The 19712-nt window shown below is 50.7% G+C and overlaps 1 protein-coding gene across 2 annotated transcripts in view; it reads left to right on the forward strand.

Annotated features, from left to right (window-relative positions):
* Nucleotides 1-12063, forward strand: part of AP5S1 (adaptor related protein complex 5 subunit sigma 1) — a 36583-nt gene extending 24520 nt beyond the window's left edge. Inside the window, exons 3-8 of one of the 2 annotated variants that reach the window (XM_028498896.2) lie at nucleotides 3568-3751; nucleotides 4686-4860; nucleotides 6179-6342; nucleotides 7071-7227; nucleotides 9116-9588; nucleotides 10475-12063. In XM_028498896.2, the coding sequence (XP_028354697.1) occupies nucleotides 3568-3751; nucleotides 4686-4860; nucleotides 6179-6342; nucleotides 7071-7227; nucleotides 9116-9588; nucleotides 10475-10924 (1603 nt within the window). In that variant the 3' untranslated portion in view covers nucleotides 10925-12063. The remainder of the gene's footprint in view (nucleotides 1-3567; nucleotides 3752-4685; nucleotides 4861-6178; nucleotides 6343-7070; nucleotides 7228-9115; nucleotides 9589-10474) is intronic. The other variant, XM_007117392.4, reaches the window with a different exon arrangement.
* Nucleotides 12064-19712: the final 7649 nt, after the last annotated feature.

Below are 19712 nucleotides of genomic sequence, written 5' to 3' on the forward strand. Positions count from 1 at the left end.
GTGAGGCCTCGCCCCTTCCGGGAGGGTGGAGCGCTCTGAACTCAGCTTCTGGTGCAGTCGGGTCAGAACTCTCCTAGACGCGACGGTCAGGAACTATCCGCCCCACATCTTATCTGAGACCGGAAGGAGGTGCCTGGAAAACACTGGAAAAAACAAAACGGACATTCTTCGTTTGGAGGCTCAAAAACATCTGGAATGGGCTTCCCTGGTGGCGCAGTGGTTGAGAGTCCGCCTGCTGATGCAGGGGACACGGTTTCGTGCCCCGGTCCGGGAAGATGCCACATGCCGCGGAGCGGCTGGGTCCGTGAGCCATGGCCGCTGAACCTACGCGTCCGGAGCCTGTGCTCCGCAACGGGAGAGGCCACAGCAGTGGGAGGCCCGCGTACAGCAAAAAATAAATAAATAAAACACACAGATTGCTGGGCCCCACCCACAGAGTTTCAGACTCACAGGTCTGGGGAGGGGCTTGAGAATGTGAATTTCAAGTGATGCTGATATTGCTGGTCTGGGGACCACAGTCTGAAAATCGCTGGGTTGAATAATAACATGCACTTAGGCCACAGCAGTGAGAGGCCCGCGTACCGCAAAAAAAAAGAAAAAAAAAAAATCTGGAAGGACATCTTGAAGGACCTGAGAACCCAGCTGTTATGGAGGGCAGGGTTAGAACGTCCTCAGACGTGTCCGAAAGATTTCCATATCTCGCAAGAGAAGGGACTAAATAGTGCATCTTCCCAGGCACAGTCTCACTTAGCGACCCCCCTCACCCAGGCAGTGGCCTTGGCCCCTCCCAGGGCTTGAAGGCAGGGGGCTGTGTGAGTCTCACTTGCCGCAGGGGTCTCTAAGCCCTGCAAGGTGTATGGTGAGCTGCAATGAGGCAGCAAGTCCTGAGTTCAAACCCTGTTAGGCCATTGGTCAGCTGTGCAACTTGGCATCGCTTGTCCTCTTGGGATTGTGGCAAGAATTAAATGAAAGAAACTTAGGATGTGCCTGCCTATGGTGGATCCTCAATAAATGTGAACAAATATGGGCTTCCTTTCTTTTTGGTTGGACCATTACATACACCCATACTCCCCAAACTCTTTGCCTCAAAGGCTGAGGCTGGGATGCAGAAGAATGTATCACTTGACTCTCTCTTGGTACTTCCCTGGATCCCATGGAAGGGAAGGAGGGATCTGTTCGCCACCAAAGAGTTGTTCTTTGCTCATCTTCTGAAGGCTCAGAGGACCCCTACTCCACCTCTCTGATCTTCTTGATTTCTGTCATTGGTAGTTGCCCCACCAGGAATGTAGCACCTGGTGGTTGGCAAAGCAGGTCATGCAGCATGTGGCTATGAGGCTGGTGGGCTGCAGGTAGGCAGGACTACTGCTCCATTTCCCATGTGGCAGGGGACTGGTGGCCTCAGCAGCTTCTGGGCACTCTCTACTCTGCAGCACTGTCTCTTAGAGGTCCCACCCAAGTTTCTACTCCAGCCTGCCCCTCTCCTCTGCCCACTTCCCTCCCTGAAAACCCCTTTGGACATCCAGTAGCATCTCAAGCTTCACTTGTTCAAAATGGAACTCTGGAGTCCTCTCTGCACCACTGCTTCTCCCCCAGACTCTCTGGCTTGATAAGTGGCACCCTCCATCCACCTAGTGCCTTGATTCTTCTCTCTCCTTCACCTCCCATATCTACAAAATACCAGGAATCCAGCCACCTCTTGCCACCTTCATGGTTACCATCCTGGCCATACCCATCATGTATTCCCTGCTGTGGCCTCCTGACTTGTCTCCCTGCTTCCATCCTGCCCCCTCCCCAGTCCAGGATCCTCACAACCACCACAGAGGTCTTTAACATAAATAAGTCAAATCAAATAAAATCCTCTCCCTTTCCTGCTCAGAGCCCTCCAATGGCTCCCTGTTTCACTCCAAATAAAACCCAAAGTCCCTTCCTATAATGCCCTACATTAGTGGCCCTTCCCAACCTCCTTGACTTGAACTCTGCCCCTCCCCCTAGCTTTCTAAACCTGGACAACTCCAATGTACTTTCTATTCTTCAAACATGCCAAGCTTGTTCCATCTTAGGACTTCTCACTTGCTGTACCCTCTGCCCAAAACACTGATCTTCTTACATTCGAGTTCAGCTCAAATGTCAGTTCAGAAAAGCTTCCCTCCCCATCCCAGTTCAAGCAGCATGCCCTTCTTCAGGGGCTCTGTCTCACCATCTGTTTTATTTTCTCTGTAACCTTTATTACTGACTGGAATTCTTATTTATGTATATGTTTTCTGATTTGTTATCTGTCCCATTCCAGTAGAATGTAAATTGGATGGTGGCAGAGATCTTGTCTGTCTTATTCCCTGCAGCTCTCTCCCATGAGAAAGGCAAATAAGAAACAAGCAAACAAACAGATCTATAATTGAAAATTGTGTTAAGCGCTACATAAGCAACCTGCGGCAATTGATTGTATTGGGGGTACTTTTAAATTTCAGGCTTATAAGGCTGAACTACTGTATTGTCAAAACAACCTCTCTGAGCCATTTTAGGGGTGAGGACAAGCCTGGAAAAGGCTGATAACTTGCCTGGGGTCACACCCAGAAGTGGAACTCAGCCTCCTACCGAAAAAATATGTATGTAGGGCTTCTTTGGTGGTGCAGTGATTAAGAATCTGCCTGCCAATGTAGGGGACACGGGTTCGAGCCCTGGTCTGGAAAGAGCCCACATGCTGCACAGCAACTAAGCCCATGCGCCACAACTACTGAGCCTGAGCTCTAGAGCCTGTGAGCCACAACTGCTGAACCCGCGTGCTACAACTACTGAAGCCCGCGTGCCTAGAGCCCGTGCTCTGCAACAAGAGAAGCCACCACAATGAGAAGCCTGTGCACCTCAACGAAGAGTAGCCCCCACTCGCTGCAACTAGAGAAAGCCTGTGTGCAGCAACAAAGACCCGACACAGCCAAAAATAAATAAAATAAATTTAAAAAAAATTTTTAAAAATGTGTGTAGCAAGCTTTAATGTAATGGTGGGCCTGCAGTCATGTTCTGGGAAGAACCTGATCCCAGATCCTGAAGACCTCAGTTCTTTGCTCTTCTACTCACTAGCAAATCCCCTTAATTCCTTGGTACTTCATTTTCTTCACGGTAAGAATAGGATAGATCCCATTATTATGTTGGGTGTCTTCTCCTCTTCCCCATCCTCTCCCTTCTACCCCTCTTCCTCCCTCCCTTTCCTCCTCCCCCTCCTCTCTCTCCTCTCCTTCCCCCTCAGTATACTCCAGAGGAGAAGTACTTCTAGGTATCAGAAGCTAGGGGCACATTCAGACCTGGGGATGATGGGGTAGGAGCCAGAGCTCTCCCCAACACTGACCAACCTGCAGGGCAGAAATGGGCCCTAGGTCTTCTAGATCTGATTTTTTTTTTTCCATCAATTTGTTTTTAGGCAAATTCATTGAGGGCCTCTGAGACTTAGGCAGTAAAATAGGATGATTAAAGAAAAAAGCAAAAATTCCAAAGAGTTGAAAAAGAAAGAGAGAATTGCCTTTTGTCCAGCTCCACTCCCAACTCTGTTACCATGTGTGGTCTGTTTTCTTCCAGTCTTTTTTCCTCTCAGTCCATCCACCCTTCATGGGCCAGAGCCCTCTGCCACAGAACCCGGACAGCGATGACGTTTGCTGAGGACAAGACTTATCAGTATATCCGCAACCATCACGGCAATTTTTGCAATATTCATGTTCTGGAGATTCTGCCTTACCTGTCCTGCCTCACAACAAGTGACCAGGTGAGCCAGGGCGTGACAACCAGGCATGGACGGGGGGCAGGGCTGTGGAATTCAGAGCTTCTCCCAAGCCAGGACCAACTCCTTCCTTCTCTGTTGTCTGTATCTTGCTTCCCATCCTTGACAGTTTTCTAACTTTCAGAATAAAGTGTGGCTCAGGGTGTCCTTTCCAACCTCACTGAGCTCCCTCTTGTGTCGTTTTGGTATAGTGCTCCAAAATATGGCACTGAGATTTCTGGGCTTGGGACTCCTCACCCACTTTCATTGGAACCTTCTTTTTCTTTATCTCTTTTGTCCTTGTTCCTGTTTAGTTTCAATTGCATTCTCCTAGTCATGGGACCCATCCTGGCAGGGAGCCTGGGGCTCAACTTTGAGAGTCTTTGGGAGCCAGACTGTGCTAGCTCCCTCAGCACTTGCTGTGGGCCCCTAGTGAAGTGAGCCTGGCCCCTCCCAGTTTTAGCTGTCCCCACATTGAACCCCGAGGCCTCCCTCTGCTTCCTCCATGCAGATACCTGTGGCATGTGAGTTTGTGGCTGGTAGGGTTTGGCTCCTCTCTCTTGTATTTTGGTGTTTGTGGGAATACCTTGCCATTTAGTTCTGCAGTAAATGTTTTCTGTGGGGTTTTGTTTTTGCTATCTGGTTGCTTGTTTGTATGTGCTAAGCCTCAGTTTCCTCATCAGTAGAGTCGGGGTAATAATAGCATTAAATAATTCATGCAAAGCCCTGAGCAGAGAGCCTGGGACACAGTAAGGCCTATTTCCTGGGCCTTTAAACTTGGGCTCAAACTCTGGCCTTGTCCTGGGCTCTGACTCAGTTTCAGATGGTTGCTTCCATCTTGTAGTTTTCTAGGTACCTCCATCTGCAGCTGTCCCCTCCAGAGTAGAGAAGGGATCAGGGCTATCAGGCTTGAGCTTGGTGGCGGGGCTGTGTCTTTCAGGACCGACTGCGGGCCTCCTATGAGCGCTGGGGGAACCAGGGCACTCTCTGGGACCTCTTCAACAGCCTTCGGCGGAGGAACGGCTGGGTGCCTTCCTTCATTGGGGCACTGAGGGCCTGTGAACTGTCTAGTCTCGCTGATGAAGTGGACCGAGTCTACCAGAGCAACCTGCAACGTAAGCCTCCCACCTTGGCCCTTCTTCTGGAACTCCTATCTGATTCCCTGGCCTCCACTCTCCCTCTCCTCTCACCCCATACCTGCTGTCTTCATCTCTCACCCTCCCTCCCATCACTCCTGGGCAGTGGACAAACCTGAGTGTAGATCCCCGCTTTGCCACTTATTAATCTTTATTAACCCTTTGGCCAAGCCCCTTCATTCCCTAAGTCTCAGTCTTCTTCTCTGTAAAATGGGGCTAATGGCAACATTTACCTTGTAGGGCTGCAGTGGATACCATGGGATGATGGCATGTTGAGTGCTTAGCTGGGGCTGGGCACCTTCCATGTGCTCAGAAAATGGAGACTCCTCTAATTTTTGTGGCTGTGACATTTGCCTCCCACGCTTTTCTCATTTCCTCCTGTCTACTCTCCCTCAGTTCGCCTTCCCTCTCTCTGCTCATCTCTTCTCTCCCCCTCCCTTCACTGTCTCTTCTTTCTTCCTCATGGGCTCCTACCTTCCTTTCCCCTCATCTCTTCCCCCCCACTGGTTTCCCCTAGAGTCTCCTTAGCTGCCTCCCACCCCTGCCAGCTGCCCAGTTATCCCTCAAAACCCTCTCAATGCTCCCTGCCAGGCCAAGTACTCAGAGGGGGTCTGCTGAGGCCGGGGTCTGCTGAGGCCAGGGTCTCAGGGGCTGAGGCAGGAAGAAAATTCACACCAGCCCTATATATATTTCAGACTAGAGACAATTCCTGAGACACTGCTCAGATTTACAGCCTTAAAATATCCCCATGTTTGCCTTTCTTTCTTTTCCTCCCCCTCCCTTCCTCCCTCCCCTCCTTCCTTTCTAACTCATCTCTTCATTTGTGGAGATTGCCAGTGATTCCCCCAGATAAAAACAGCTGTTGTAGGGCCAGGTGTGGATGGTGGGGGCAAAGGGGAGGGGCTGAGGAGGAAGCTTTAGGTCAGGGGTCAGTTAGTGGTGAAAGCCACCCACGAGGAGGAGAAGAAAGCCACTGTGTGCCAGAATGCCTGGGGACAGAGAAGAGGTGACTGCTGACACAGTCTGGGTGGTGAGAGGCCTGCGAGGTGCCCCCAACGCTCTCCCTTCCCCCACTGCTCCTCCTACCTCTTCTTGTCCTCTCCATCTCCACTCTCCCTCCGATACCTGCCTCCTGCTTCGTGAAGCTGGTCTCCTCTGAGGAGTACTGCCCACGTCAGAGTTTGATGCTGTGGGGGACTGATAGCCATGGACCTGGAGTTCTAGGAGCACCCAGGCCTCTCTTGTTACTGAGAGCACCCCAGTTCCTCCTTGACATCACAATATCTTTGTCCTTCAGGGAATCCGAACCACCCCCCATCCCCACTGGAGCGGCCATCAGTTCCTGCTGGGGTTCCAGGGCCCTCCACACCTGCTGTGGCCCCCAGCAATGGCTACAGAGAGGACGAGCCAAGTTACCCTATGCCTGTCCAGGACACCCAGCCACCAGAGTCCCTGGGAGAGGTAAGTCCTCACGATCTACCTTGAGCCTCCTGCTTTTGTGTTCCCGTCTGCCCACTTCTGCTCACCCAGCCTTCCGGAAGTCCCCCACAAATCACGCCTAATCTCTGCTCAGAACGCCAGGGCTCCCCCAATGTGGATCTGCCCCAGCTCCCAGACTGCCAACCAGGTCTTCACTATGTGGCAGCCCCCACCCCTCTGTCATCAGCCAGCTGTGAGGTCACAATTCTGAGGTCTTTGCAGTGGTCCATGTGAGATGTTGAGCTGGGTCAAGGGATCAGGGGATGACCAGATGAGGGAGAGTGAGGGGGCAGGAGGTGATGGGGAAAGGGGTGGGTGGTTGGAGCTGTAATTATTGCCAGTAAAGTTTGGGGGTTAAGATGACTGATTCTATTGGGATAGGATGAGTGGGCAGTGAGGTGTCCAGGAGACACCACTTGGACTTGAAGCCTAAGAAAGGGATCTGTGCAGTGGCCCCAAAGATGGGGACCCTTCTTTAGGGCCAGACAGATGAATAGGGACCCCCCCCACATGGGATGATTTTCTATGAGGTGGCTTCAAAGTCACCTGCAGATAGAAGTTCTGGCAATGACCAAAGCCGAGGCAAGGGCTTCCTTGGTCCTGTGCTTCATGGCATGGGCTGTGGCCAGTAGGAGCCATCCCAAGCATAAGCTGCCCTTTGCCAGCTCCTGGGAGAAGCAACTGCCTTATTCATATATTCCTTCGTGCAGAGTTCGAAGAAAGCCCCACAGCCACCCAGCTCTGGGGCTGTCCTCAAGAGGCTGGGTGGCCCCCTGCAGCCCTCATCTGACACGGTGGCCCTCAGCCCTCTGACCTGCAGTGGACATCAGGAGCAAGATACAGAACTGGGCACTACCCACACAGCAGGTATGCATGGACTCTGGAGTTATAGGGCCTTTCTGACCTCCCAGTGAGGGTAAGGGTTAGAGTTGCCCCTCTGGTTTTCTTGGACAGGAGGCAAAGGTGGTATTCCTCAGGGAAATGAATTCACCCCAGGGAACAACCCAGTTCCTCAGAGGGCATATTGGTTAGTATTTGCTTTGTAACATACAATGCCAAAATTTAGTAGCTTAAAACACCACTATTTACTTAGCTCATGATTGTGTGGGTCAGCAATTTGGGCTGAATTCCCTCTTATATACACATCAGGGTACATATAAGCTGTTTACGGCTATTGGCTGGGGCACCTCAGTTCTCTTCTATGAATCTCTTACCTTCCAGCAGTCAAGCCCATTTCATATACCTGAGCAGAGTTCTGAGAGAGGGAGAGAGGGCTTCTGGGGCACAGGCTCAAAACTGGCACAGTTTTCCTCCTGCCTCTCTCTGTGGGACAAAGCAAGTTACAAGGCCAGCCCAGCATCAAGGAGTAGAAAGATAGACTCCATCCCTACATGAGAGGACTGACAAGGTCACATTGCAGAGGGCATGGATACAGGTAGAAGTGAATTAGGGCCATGCCTGTACTGTACCAAAGGGACTATGTAGGGATCCGCCAGTACCTGGAGGACAGTGCAAGAAGAGTACAGGGCTGAGCCAGCTGTTGTCAGGGAGCACTGCCCTACCCTAAAGGGGTCTCTAGCTCCCAGTGAATCACTAAAACTTTTCAGCCCCCAGGAGAAGTATGTTCTTCATCAGCCAAGGGCCTGGACTTCACATCAGACATCTCAGGAATATAGTGCTATCTACTCTGATCTCTCAGGCTGGCATCTCTGCACCACTGTTTCCCAAACTGTGTTCCACATGACAGTGATGCCCAGCCAGCCAGCCCGCAGTGCCCACGGAACAGCCACAAGACACAGGAACTCAGAGAAGCCACCTTAGTGTCCCATGCTCCTGTCACACCAAACTCTAACCCAAGTATCCTTTTGCACTTTGCATTGTCAGCTTGCTGTGAAACATCTTTTCAAGAAATGCTGCTGTGGACCAGGGAGGCAGAGGGCACTTTGATTTCAGTATGAGTATGGACACAGGTCCCATGAGATTCTGTGGTGTTAGCTTTGGGACGGGGGGTGGTGGACATCAGAATCACTCCCGACCTTTGTCAGCTGTAGGGCCAGGCATGTGTGTTCTCAAGAGTTCCATGGTGAATCCTTATGTAGCTGCCTTTATGGACCATCACCACCTGCTCCCTCCTGCTTCCCCCAGTTCAGACTCTCCTCCCAGGGGTGGCTTTGTCCCTGTACCCCCAAGCCCTTGGGCCTCCTAGAAGATTTGCACACACTGGGCGCTGACTGGGCCTCTGGTGCCACATGACTGGTGTGAGCTCTTCTAAGCAGAGCCATCGTGCTCCTCTTGCCCTGGCCTAGGATTGTTCCTGCTGAGAGGAAAGGTGGCAGTGGGAGAAACATCCAGGATTCCACTTGTCTAAGGAGAGGATGGAAGAGGCAGACACAAGAGGAAAGGGGGGTGTCCTAGGCAGGAGAAGAAAAAGCAGAGAGGAAAATTAATGATGATTTTCAAGCTCCTAGACGCTGTTAAAGGGAGGGATCATTTTGCTCTTGTGAGAGAACACGTCAAGGACTGAGGAGGGACAGGACCAAGGATTTATCTGCAACCATTGGGCCTTCAGCCCTGGGAACCAAAGAGACTGTGGAGGCTCCTCCATGGGTAGGAGGTTGGGAGGCTTGGATGCAATAGGGATGGTGTGAGCTGGGGCAGAGAGACCCTTCTCCAGCCCTCTGATCCCAAGGCCACTGTGATTTTAGGATAACACTCCTGTAGGTTTGTGTTTCTCATTTTGTTTTGCCACCTGCAGGCGTGGTCTCCAGTTTCACATCATCCTATGGGCCTGTGTCTCCGACTGTCTCCTTCCAGCCCTTGGACCGTTCTACCCCCAGGGCAAGCTGCTTGCCTGGACCCCCAGTGTCAGCTCCATCTATTGGCACCTCCTCCTCCTCCCCTGGCTTGGCCTCTGCAGGAGGTGCTGGTGACCAGGCTGAAGGTACCATCTGCTCCAGCAGGGCAGGGGTGCCCACCAACTCAGCATTTGGCAGCACAGTGCCTTCCAAGTTGTCCATCAGCTTGAAGCCCCCTGGTGCAATGCCCACTAATGTGCTCTCCAGTCTAGCACCATCCAAATTGCCCATCAACTCAGTGCGTTCTGGCATGGTGCCACCCAAAGTGCCTACTGGCTTGGTGCCTGACCACAGGAAACTTATGTGCACGGTGCCCAGAAAGCTGCCTGCCAACACAGGGCCCACCATCAGGAACAGCAACAGACTCGTGGAGGTGAGTCCTCGCCCCTCCTAGCAGTGATCCAGGCCTCTTCCTTGGACCCTTTCCAGTCTCCCTTCTGTCTCCAGCCTAGGCTGGTCCAGGGCTTCTTCTGAGGGCATAGGGACAGCTGAGACCTAGCCTCATCCAGACCTAACACCATGTCCTTTAGAGTAATAATAATCATTAGAACTCTTAAGTACGAATGCTTCAGAAGGGTCAGGCTTGCTGGGCCACCTCCACTGGTCACATGCATTAACCCGTTTAGAGCTCACAGCTCCCTTTTAAGCTCATCAATACTATTTTGCAGGTGAGGAAACATTGAGGGGTAGAGCAGGGTAGGCTGTTTGCCTCCATGCCCTTGCTCTTCACCACTGGGATATCTGGCCTGCCCCACCATAACCAGGGTTTTACAAACTGCAGTCCCAGCCCATCCATCTCTGACCCTAGCAGCCTCCACAGTTGCCTGCTCGGAGCCTGCACGTCTAACCCTACTGCTGCTGTCTGTCTGGAAGAACCAAGTCCATGGGGCCCCTTGGGTGCATGGCCTAGCCTCTGACCCTGTGGCTGCTTCACGGCCATCAAGCCCAGGCATAATGTCAAAGTAGATGGGGCCACACATGACAAAGTGCTCCCTGGGGTGGGAGTGAGCTCATAGGCAGGCCAGTGAGTAGAGCTTTCAGCCCTGGAGGAGTTCACCACTGATGCTCCTGCAGGGCCTTAGTCCCCTCCTGCCCCACTGTCCTCCTGCACCATCAGTGGGTTGAGTCCCCAGGAGAGGGTTGCCTCACAGCACTATGGGCTGGGAACTGAGGGGTTGGCCTGTTTTGGGAATGGGGCCACCCAACCTGGCTTGTCCCCCACCATCCTCAGTCCCTCCAGTCCCTCTTTTCTTTCCCAGGAGACTCCAGCATCTCCAGCACCCACAGGTACTGCCACTGGAGGCACCTCGCCATGGCCAGATAGCAGCTCTGACTGCTGGGGATCAGAGCTGGAGCTGAGCAAGCCTGGCAGGCTGGTATCCAGAATGGACAGCCAACCGTTCTCAGGCTGTTCCGCAGACCTCGCCATCAGCCACAGTAACTCCCTGGGCGTGGGGCCTGACAACGCTCCGGAGGAGAACGAGTACGAGTCGGAGGACACCATTAGGATCCACGGGGGCCCCAGTACCCCCATGCTGGGGGACAGCCCTGGGACACACACCGCCCCAGGATTCCGGGAGGAGGAAGAGTTGGAGGAGTTGCTGGCGGTCAGGACCTTGCCCTGGGCTCCGTGGCTCGGGGTGGCCGTGGCTGGGGTGCTCCTAGCTGCACTCCTGGCCACACTGTACCGGCGGCGCCTACTCCAGTGAAACTCCTGGGCCCTCCCTATCATGCATCTGCTCCCTTTCCCATGGTACATCTGCCTGAGCCACTGAGTTGAGCTGTCCCACCATCCTTGACCCTATCTTGGGGCTGGCAGAGGCTGGGTCAGAGGTGAGGTAGCATTTCCATCCCAGCTCGTGCCCTTGGCAGCTCCCCCACCATCCTTGGCTTTCTGGGCCCTGGGCTGCCCTGAGTGCTCCAGACCTCGCCCACCTGGCCATCTGGTTGTTGCCCTTATCCTCTGGAGGAGGTGCCCCCGTCTAGGCCTTATCCCTCTTTACCCAAGTGCAAGGATCAGGAGGTGCTGCTGGAGACCGCAGAGGGTCGGAAACATCCCCCATCCTGCCCTGGTCCCTGGCAGCCAATGGGGGGGGTAGGGGACCCCATAGAACATCACTCCAGCCCCCAGTGGCCCAGCCTCAGGCTATTGCCCCAGGAGCAGCAGAGTGGCCCATCTTCAAGGACTTAGTCCCCTGCCTCTCTGGTCCCCCTCTCCTGCCACACAAGGTTGGGGAGGAGGTCTGGAGATTCCCATGGACCCCTGGGAAGCCTGATCAGGTGCTAGGCCTGAGGACCACCTAAGTGCCCCTCTCCAGCCTTCTCATCCTGGTCTCTGTTCTCTTCAGCTCCGTAGGGGGGTTGGAGAGGGAGCACGTGCAGGGCGAGCTCAGGCCAAGGTTTGGATTTCAGCTCCACCCCTTCTTGGGCTGTGTGGCCTTGGCAGATAATCAGCCTTCTCTGGTCTTGCTTACTCATGTGGACCGTGAGGATCATGGCTCATCCTTCACTGGGTTCTCCTCAGATTGAAGAATACACGTCTTTGTCAAGTGCCTGGTCCAGAGCAGGTGGCTACTAAGTGCTTCTCTCACCTCTCCCTGCCCAGCCTGGTAGAGATGAGGGCATGAGAGGCAGAGTGCCCAGTGGGTAAGTGTGCACTGCTGCAGTGTAGGATGGCCTAAGCCTGCATCCCATCTTACTAACTCTGTGCTCTTGGGCAAGCTGTTAACCTCTCTGTGCCTCAGTTTTCTCATCTGTAAAATGGGGATGAATAGTAAAATTTTATGTATAGATATACATGTCCTAGTGTTGTGAAGATTAAATGAGTTTATCTATATAAATCTTAGAATGGTTCCTGACATTTCATTTACTAGGGGTGGATACATGTTGTTATTATCTCTATTCAAATGTGGAGGGACTGGAGCACTTGGCCGTGCCTTTAGAAGCAGACCCAAACCCTACTGCCTATGCCCCTTTTATATTTGTCCCTTACTTTATTCCATGCACTGGGGAATTGTTGGGGAGTGAGGAGGGAGGCATGTCCACTGGGGCAACTGTGCAGGGTGGGGGCTAGGGTGCCCCCCAGCAGACAGACAGATTGAGAGAGATCCTTGTGGGTTCTTTCCCAGCAGCCATTGCTGGACAAGGGCCAGGCACAGGAGCCTCAGGAGCTATCTTCATTTCTGGGCTCTGCAAGGGATAGGAACTAGAGCCCTGGGGAGACATAAGGGGTAGGGCTCACTGTGGCCCACCCCCAAACTGTGTCTGCAGGGTCCTGCACCCTGCTCTGGCTGCTACAGCCTTTCTTTACGCTGCCCTCGGGGACTTCAGCAACCTAATGACCTCTACTACCTCTGAGCTTCTCTTCAACCCTCTCTCCAACTGCAACCACCTGTACCCTGAAGCCAGGAGTGGTCCCTACCCAAGCTGTCTGCAACCACGCCCCATCACCCTTGCTCTTAACCCTCTGTGCTCCTTCCTCCCTCCCAGGTACCCAGGTCAGTGAACAGTTCATGAACAGGTACTGGTTCTAATGTGTCACCCTCCCAAGGTAGCCTTGGAAAAAAGTATCTCAAGAAAGCAGTTTGTAGACCCAAAGAATGCTACTTAAATGGTAGAATTTCAAGCACAGTGACCAGCCATGTGGGAGATACCTTTGGGTAAGGTGTGTAGGAAACATTTAGGGACCATCTTGGCACTTTTCGAATTATGCTGCTCAGAAGCCCTGACTTGGCCTGCATTAAACAGCATTCCTATTTTGGCTGTTGTCAATAAAATGCCAACTTCAAGCAGGATTGGGAATTGGCCTGTGGCCAGGAGAGGGCTTGGGGTAGTTGGTAAGAGAGATGGGGAAGCACCCTTCACCTCGTGGTAAAGGCCAGGGTGGGGCCAGAGGGCCCAGTGCCATCCTAAGTGCTTAAGGGCAGACTCAGCAGTAGCCAAGGTACCTGCATATAAATCCCTCTCCATCTTTTCTCTCTCCTGTTGAAACATTTCCTTCAAAGCCCAAGAGCTACCGCTGCTTCTCTTTCCCTGGAAAACACCTGCCGATTCTGCTTGATGACCCACTGAAGCCAGACTAATACCACACTCTCACCTTGTTTTCCTGGTTGGAGGTGCTCAGATTTAATTGATTTGGGGGAATTTCTGGTCAAAGATCAGCAAGATGCCCTTTACTCTTTCAGGCCGTGGATTATTCATAGCTTCTTTTTTTTTTGGTGGTACGCGGGCCTCTCACTGTTGTGGCCTCTCCCGTTGCGGAGCACAGGCTCCGGACGCGCAGGCTCAGCGGCCATGGCTCACGGGCCCAGCCGCTCCGCGGCATGTGGGATCTTCCCGGACCGGGGCACGAACCCGTGTCCCCTGCATCGGCAGGCAGATTCTCAACCACTGCGCCACCAGGGAAGCCCCCATAGCTTCTTTTAAGAAACTTTTTAAAAAAAATTTTTTATGGAAAGCTTTTAAGCACACACAGAAGTACAGAAACTAGAATAATTAGCTCTCCCCTCCACGTGCCCATTACACACCTTCAATAATTATGGACTCATGGACAGTCTTGTTCATCCCTGCCTGATTCCCCCTTTTCTGTACAGGTCCTTTTTGTAAGTCAGAAGGTGAAGAGTTCAGAAAGTCAAGGGAAAGACTTGGGACAGGAGGATTTTGTGGCAAACGCCCTCTTTTTTCTTCCAAGGCATTCCCCTCTTGGTTTCTTGGCCTCAGTGGGTGACATCCCTCTTGAACCAGTTCAAAGCGTGAGTAGCACTGGTTCCCTGTCTTAGGAGAAGAGAACCAGAGGAGGTTCCTTCACTGACAAGCTCCTTGGAAGTTATCTGGCTACTGCTTCTGTCCCAGAGAGGTGATGATTGACGGGTGTGTCCAGTGGCAGTTTGCCCCATTGCACGAGGGGTCTCCTTTAGGCTCTGACAAAGCCCTTCCAGCAGGCAGAAATTCCCATTCTTGGCCAGATTCAAACTTCACAGCATGTGTCCTGCTCTTATTGGAGTCTCCTAGAAATGGAATCATTCAAGCCTTGAGGTCCCTTGCTTTCTACCAATGCACTATCGTGAAGCTGATGGCCAAGGAACACCTCCGCCCCCACCTTCAGGGAGAGTAGTGTTCAGGGTCCCTGGGCTAGTCTGTGCTGGAAGTGATAACTCTTTATGGATAAAAATCACATGCTCCCCTTTCTGCTCTTTTCCATGTAGCCCAGGGCCATGAAGTTCACACTTGGTGCAGGGCATGGTCACTCATCATCCTCATCCCTGCTGCTGCTGCTGTTAATAACAGCAATAATAAAAAGTGCTACCACTTACTCCATACCTTGTTGCATACCAGGTGCTGGGCTAGGTGCCTTACATGTATTAACTTGTTTAATCCTCACAATGACCCTATGAAAGGGATACAAGTATGATCCAATTTACAGCTGATCTGCAAGACTGGGAGGGACGAAGGACCAGAGGGGACAATGCAAGGGAAGACTCTGGCCCGTGGGCCCCAGAGTTGGATGTTCTCCATGCCCGTGACCCACAGTTGATCAGGTGTCTGGAGCCTGGGACCCCATTTAAAGTGAGATTTCACACCATCACATCTCTGCCCGGTGTGCCAAGATCTGCCACCTGCTAAAATAGTGTAATGATGTGCAATATATAATATAGTCTCAGAGATGTTGTGACAATATGAATATAATCATCTTGTGTGTGCCCAGGCTCAATGGCCTGAGGCTGCATGAGGTGAGGCAGCTGGAGGTCAGTTTGGTTTAGCAGATATTGTTTGTTAAAGGATTCCCCTGTGCCAGGTCTAAGGCCTAAAATGAGTAAAACACCTGCATACCCTCCAGTGGTCAGGAATGACTCACAAAGTATGGTGGAGACATATAGGCTTTCGTGTCATTTTTTCCACGTATTTATACAACAGATATTTATTTTGTTCCTACTGAGTGCAGAGTATGGGGACAGGCCTTGGGGAGACACAATAATAACACAAAGAGCCCACCTTAAGTGCCCCCTTCTATCTATCACCCACTGTCTCCAATATAATTGTGAGTGGTCTAAAGGAGTCTCTAAAAGCAAGGGCAGGGGCGGGGGGGAGGAGAGAAAAGTGTTGTTTTGATCAGTCATGTACCATTAACAATTATAACAGTGAAATCCAGGAAAACAGTAAAACTTAGAGCCTCTAGGGAACAAGAAAAATATTAAGTATAAATTTACAAAGACACCTATCAGAACAGCTAAAATGAAAGTGTCTGACAAGATAAAATGTTGATGGAAATATAGAGCAACTGAAACTCTCAAACTTTAGGGGTAATGTAAGTTAGTAAAACCCTGTTGGAAAATAGGCAGTATCTACTAAAGCTGAACACATGCATAACCTATGACCCAGCAATTCCACTCCTGGGTATGTACATGACAGAAACAAGAGCTCATGTCTTCCAAGATATGTGCAAGAATATTTCTAACTGCACTGTTCAAAATAGCCCCAAACAGGAATCAACCCAAAGGTCTATCCATAGTAGAATGGATAGAATGGAGATATATATATATATATATATATATATATACACATATATATATACATATATATATATATATATATAAGTTGGGGTAAAGTCATACAGTAGAATACTAGTGCACAACAATGAATACGAATGAAAATATTGCTACACTCAATGTGGATATATCACACAGACATGATGTTGAGAAAAAGAAGTCAGTACACACACAAAAGTGTTGACTGGGTGATTCTATTCCTACAAAAAGTACAGAAATAAGCAAAATTGATCTATGGCATTGAAAGTCGGCATGGTTACCTTTGATTTGGGTGTCGGTTTCATGAGTACGTTCAGTTTGTGTCCAGAATTGCTTTAGAGATATGCAGATAAACTAAGGTCACCCAAATGAGAACAAACATAGGCTATTCATTCTGGGCTTGTAAGAGCAGCCACTGTCACTTGAATTTGGCCGGGAGGGTATCAAAGGCAGGCAGGGACTGGGAAAACACTGTGGTGAATAAAAGAAAGGGAAGGCTTCAGATGTGCTGTGATTGGAGGTTGTTTGCCTGGGACACTGGAGGCTTGCTATCTAGAAGAGGGGCACCTTATGTGATTGGTTGGGGAACATATTTGATTTTTCTCTGGTGAAGAAGTGCTTGGGGATTGGGAAGAAGCTGGCACACATTAACCAAGACCTGATCATTCTGGATGACTGCTGCAGAGGCTGTGGTTTGGCTTTCCAGGCTGGTTACTGCAGAGAGTTCTATTGTCATATATGGTCTGGCCACTGTCCTTTTCTATATTCAGTCTCTGAGGGAAAGATATGGGCTCTGGGAGGGGCCTCCACTGCCAGAATGGGATGGGAGTGGGCACATACATGCTTCATCCAGCTCCCTATCCCTCCCTGGGGTCAGTGGTGCTGCCTGTAGGATAAGGCCAATGGCTAGAGGGCTCTGCTGCAAGTCATGGCTTAGCTACTGCACCCACTAAAGTTTTTTTCTTTAAGGCCTGGCTTAAAGTCCAGCTCCTTTTGGAAGCTTTTTTGAATAGATTCCTCTCACTTATTAGCCTTCCTAAATTCTCATGGCTTACCTCAAATTCTTCAGAGTAAATTCTCACCTTCCTGCCTGCATTTTAAAAACTTACACTGGGGGCTTCCCTGGTGGCGCAGTGGTTAAGAATCCACCTGCCAATGCAGGGGACACGGGTTCGAGCCCTAGTCAGGGAAGATCCCACATGCCGGGGAGCAACTAAGCCCATGTGCCACAACTACTGAGCCTGCGCTCTAGAGCCCGCAACCACAACTACGGAAGCCCACACACCACAGCTACTGAAGCCCGTGCGCCGAGCCTGTGCTCCGCAACAAGAGAAGCCACTGCAATGAGAAGCCCACGCACCGCAACAAAGAGTAGCCCCCACTCGCTGCAACTAGAGAAAGGCTGCGTGCAGCAACGAAGACTCAACACAGCCAAAAATAATAAATAAAAAAACCCCACACAAACAACTTACACTGAATATCTTCCTTCTACTTACTCAATGCTGTTTCTATAAAAACAGCAATAAAAGAAAAATACCCCCTCAACCCCACAGCTTTTTATTGAAGTAAAATATACATGCTGAAAAGGGTACTTCAAAGACAGAAGGGACGTGGGGGGACGGGGTGGGCAGCAGCCAGAAAGGTGGAGGTGGGGAGAGAAAATGGGAACGGTGAGAAAGATGAAGAAGGGAAGTAACCCTGGGTTCTAGTCCTGGGTCCACAGCCAGCTCCTGGCGTCCCTTTCCTTCCTGGACCCATAAACTATGAGGCTGGACCAGGTGATGTCAAATCCTTCCTCCTCCAGAGCTCAGTCCCATCAGCCCTTGAGTGTCCTTGGCACGGACTGGCTGTACCAGCTTCCTCCCCTCCTCTGTCCTTCCCCATCCCCAAGTGCCACTGCCATACAGTCTGAATCCCTGCTGATTTCCTAGCATTCAGATGCTGTCTCCTATTTGATCACTTTGCTTGTATTTAACATAAGAAAGAAAAATCCTTTCATTATCACATGCAGCTGGAAATCAGCTTCTTGCAGGAGGCCTGTCCAAAGGAATCGGGAAAGAGAAACTGTGGTAACTGCTGAAAGAATTGCTTTTTTCCCTACTTGCTATCAGGACGATGTTCTTAGAATTGTGAGCCCATGGACTCACGTTTCCAGTAATTCTGCTATTATTACTTCTAGAACTTAAGATCCTTTAACATTTCTTTTATTCAGCCCACAGTTCTGAGGATCTACCCTGGCCAGATATCTGCTTGAAGTGAGGCTCCTGCAGTGAATGTAAATAGAACTTTCAATCTGGGGTGCTTGTTCAGGACCCCTCCCCCTTTTTCCTCCCACCTTCACTTTCAGGAGCCTCTACTCAGAGACAAGCTCCTCAGTTCCCCACATGTGGCTGGCTGTCACCTTCTGGCCTGGCTCAGTGGACTCCTTCCTTCCCACCCAGTGCAGGGGGTCAGTCTCCCCTCAGAATTTTCACCTTCCTTATAATCTAGTCTCTTTAAATCATCTTTTAATTACACAGGTAATACACGAATATGTGCTTGCTGTAAAAAGTTAAAATTCCACCAGGAGTTCCCTGGTGGTCAAGTGGTTAGGATCCTGGGCTTTCACTGCCATGGCCTGGGTTCAGTCCCCGGTTAGGGAACTGAGATCCCCACAAGCTGCACAGCGAGGCCAAAAAAAATAAAAATAAAAAAATAAAAAAAATTTAAAAAAAGAATAAATAAAATACCACAACTAGAGACTATCATACTAAGTGAAGTAAGTCAGAAGGAGAAGAACAAATACCATATGATATCACTTATATGTTGAATCTAAAATGGGGCACAGGGGCTTCCCTGGTGGCGCAGTGGTTGAGAGTCCGCCTGCCGATGCAGGGGACGCGGGTTCGTGCCCCGGTCCGGTGGGATCCCACGTGCCGCGGAGCGGCTCGGACTGTGAGCCATGGCTGCTCAGCCTGTGCGTCCGGAGCCTGTGCTCTGCAGTGGGAGAGGCCACGACAGTGAGAGGCCTGCATACTGAAAAAAAAAAAAAAAAAAAAATTAAAATGGGGCACAAACGAACCTATATATGAAACAGAATCAAGAGAATAGACTTGTGGTTGCCAAGGGGGAGGGCAGGTGGCAGAGGGGTGGACTGGGAGTTTGGGGTTAGTACATGCAAACTATTACATATAGAATGGATAAACAACAAGGTCCTACTGTATAGCACAGGGAACTATATTCAATATCCTGGGATAAACCATAATGGAAAAGAATATAAAAAAGAATGTATGTATAACTGAGGCACTTTGCTGTACAGCAGAAATTAACACAACATTGTAAATCAAGTATATTTCAATAAAAAAGTGAAATTAAAAGAAATTCCAAACTATACAGTTATATAGTCCAGAGTGTCTCAAACTTCAGTAGAGATATAAATCCTCTTGGAGATCTTGTTAAAAAGCAGGTGCTGACTCACTGAGTCACTGCATTTTTTTTTTTTTTGCGGTACGCGGGCCTCTCACTGCTGTGGCCTCTCCCGTTGCGGAGCACAGGCTCCGGAGGCGCAGGCTCAGCGGCCATGGCTCACGGGCCCAGCCGCTCCGCGGCATGTGGGATCTTCCCGGACCGGGGCACGAACCCGTGTCCCCTGCATCGGCACGTGAACTCTCAACCACTGTGCCACCAGGGAAGCCCGAGTCACTGCATTTTTAAGGAGACTTTTTTGACTAAAGAGAAAGAGCAACAATTGATAATCTCCTTTAATCCCTTGCAATCCTGTTTCCTCTTTAGGGGGGTTGATAGACATCATTCCTTGCCTCTCTCTATGTACTTCTGTGCCATTTGATAGCCCTAACTTAATCCCATCCTTGGCCTGGGGCTGGGGCTGCTCTCTGAGGTCCATTTCATAGCAGTGGGGTGCAGGGCCTTCTCTACAGCTCCCTGTATTGCTCCACAAACTATTGTTGCCAAGCTTAATGGGTCTTTGTTGAAT

Source organism: Physeter macrocephalus, chromosome 14 (genome assembly GCF_002837175.3).
Source record: "Physeter macrocephalus isolate SW-GA chromosome 14, ASM283717v5, whole genome shotgun sequence".
Classification (NCBI taxonomy): Eukaryota; Metazoa; Chordata; class Mammalia; order Artiodactyla; family Physeteridae; genus Physeter; species Physeter macrocephalus.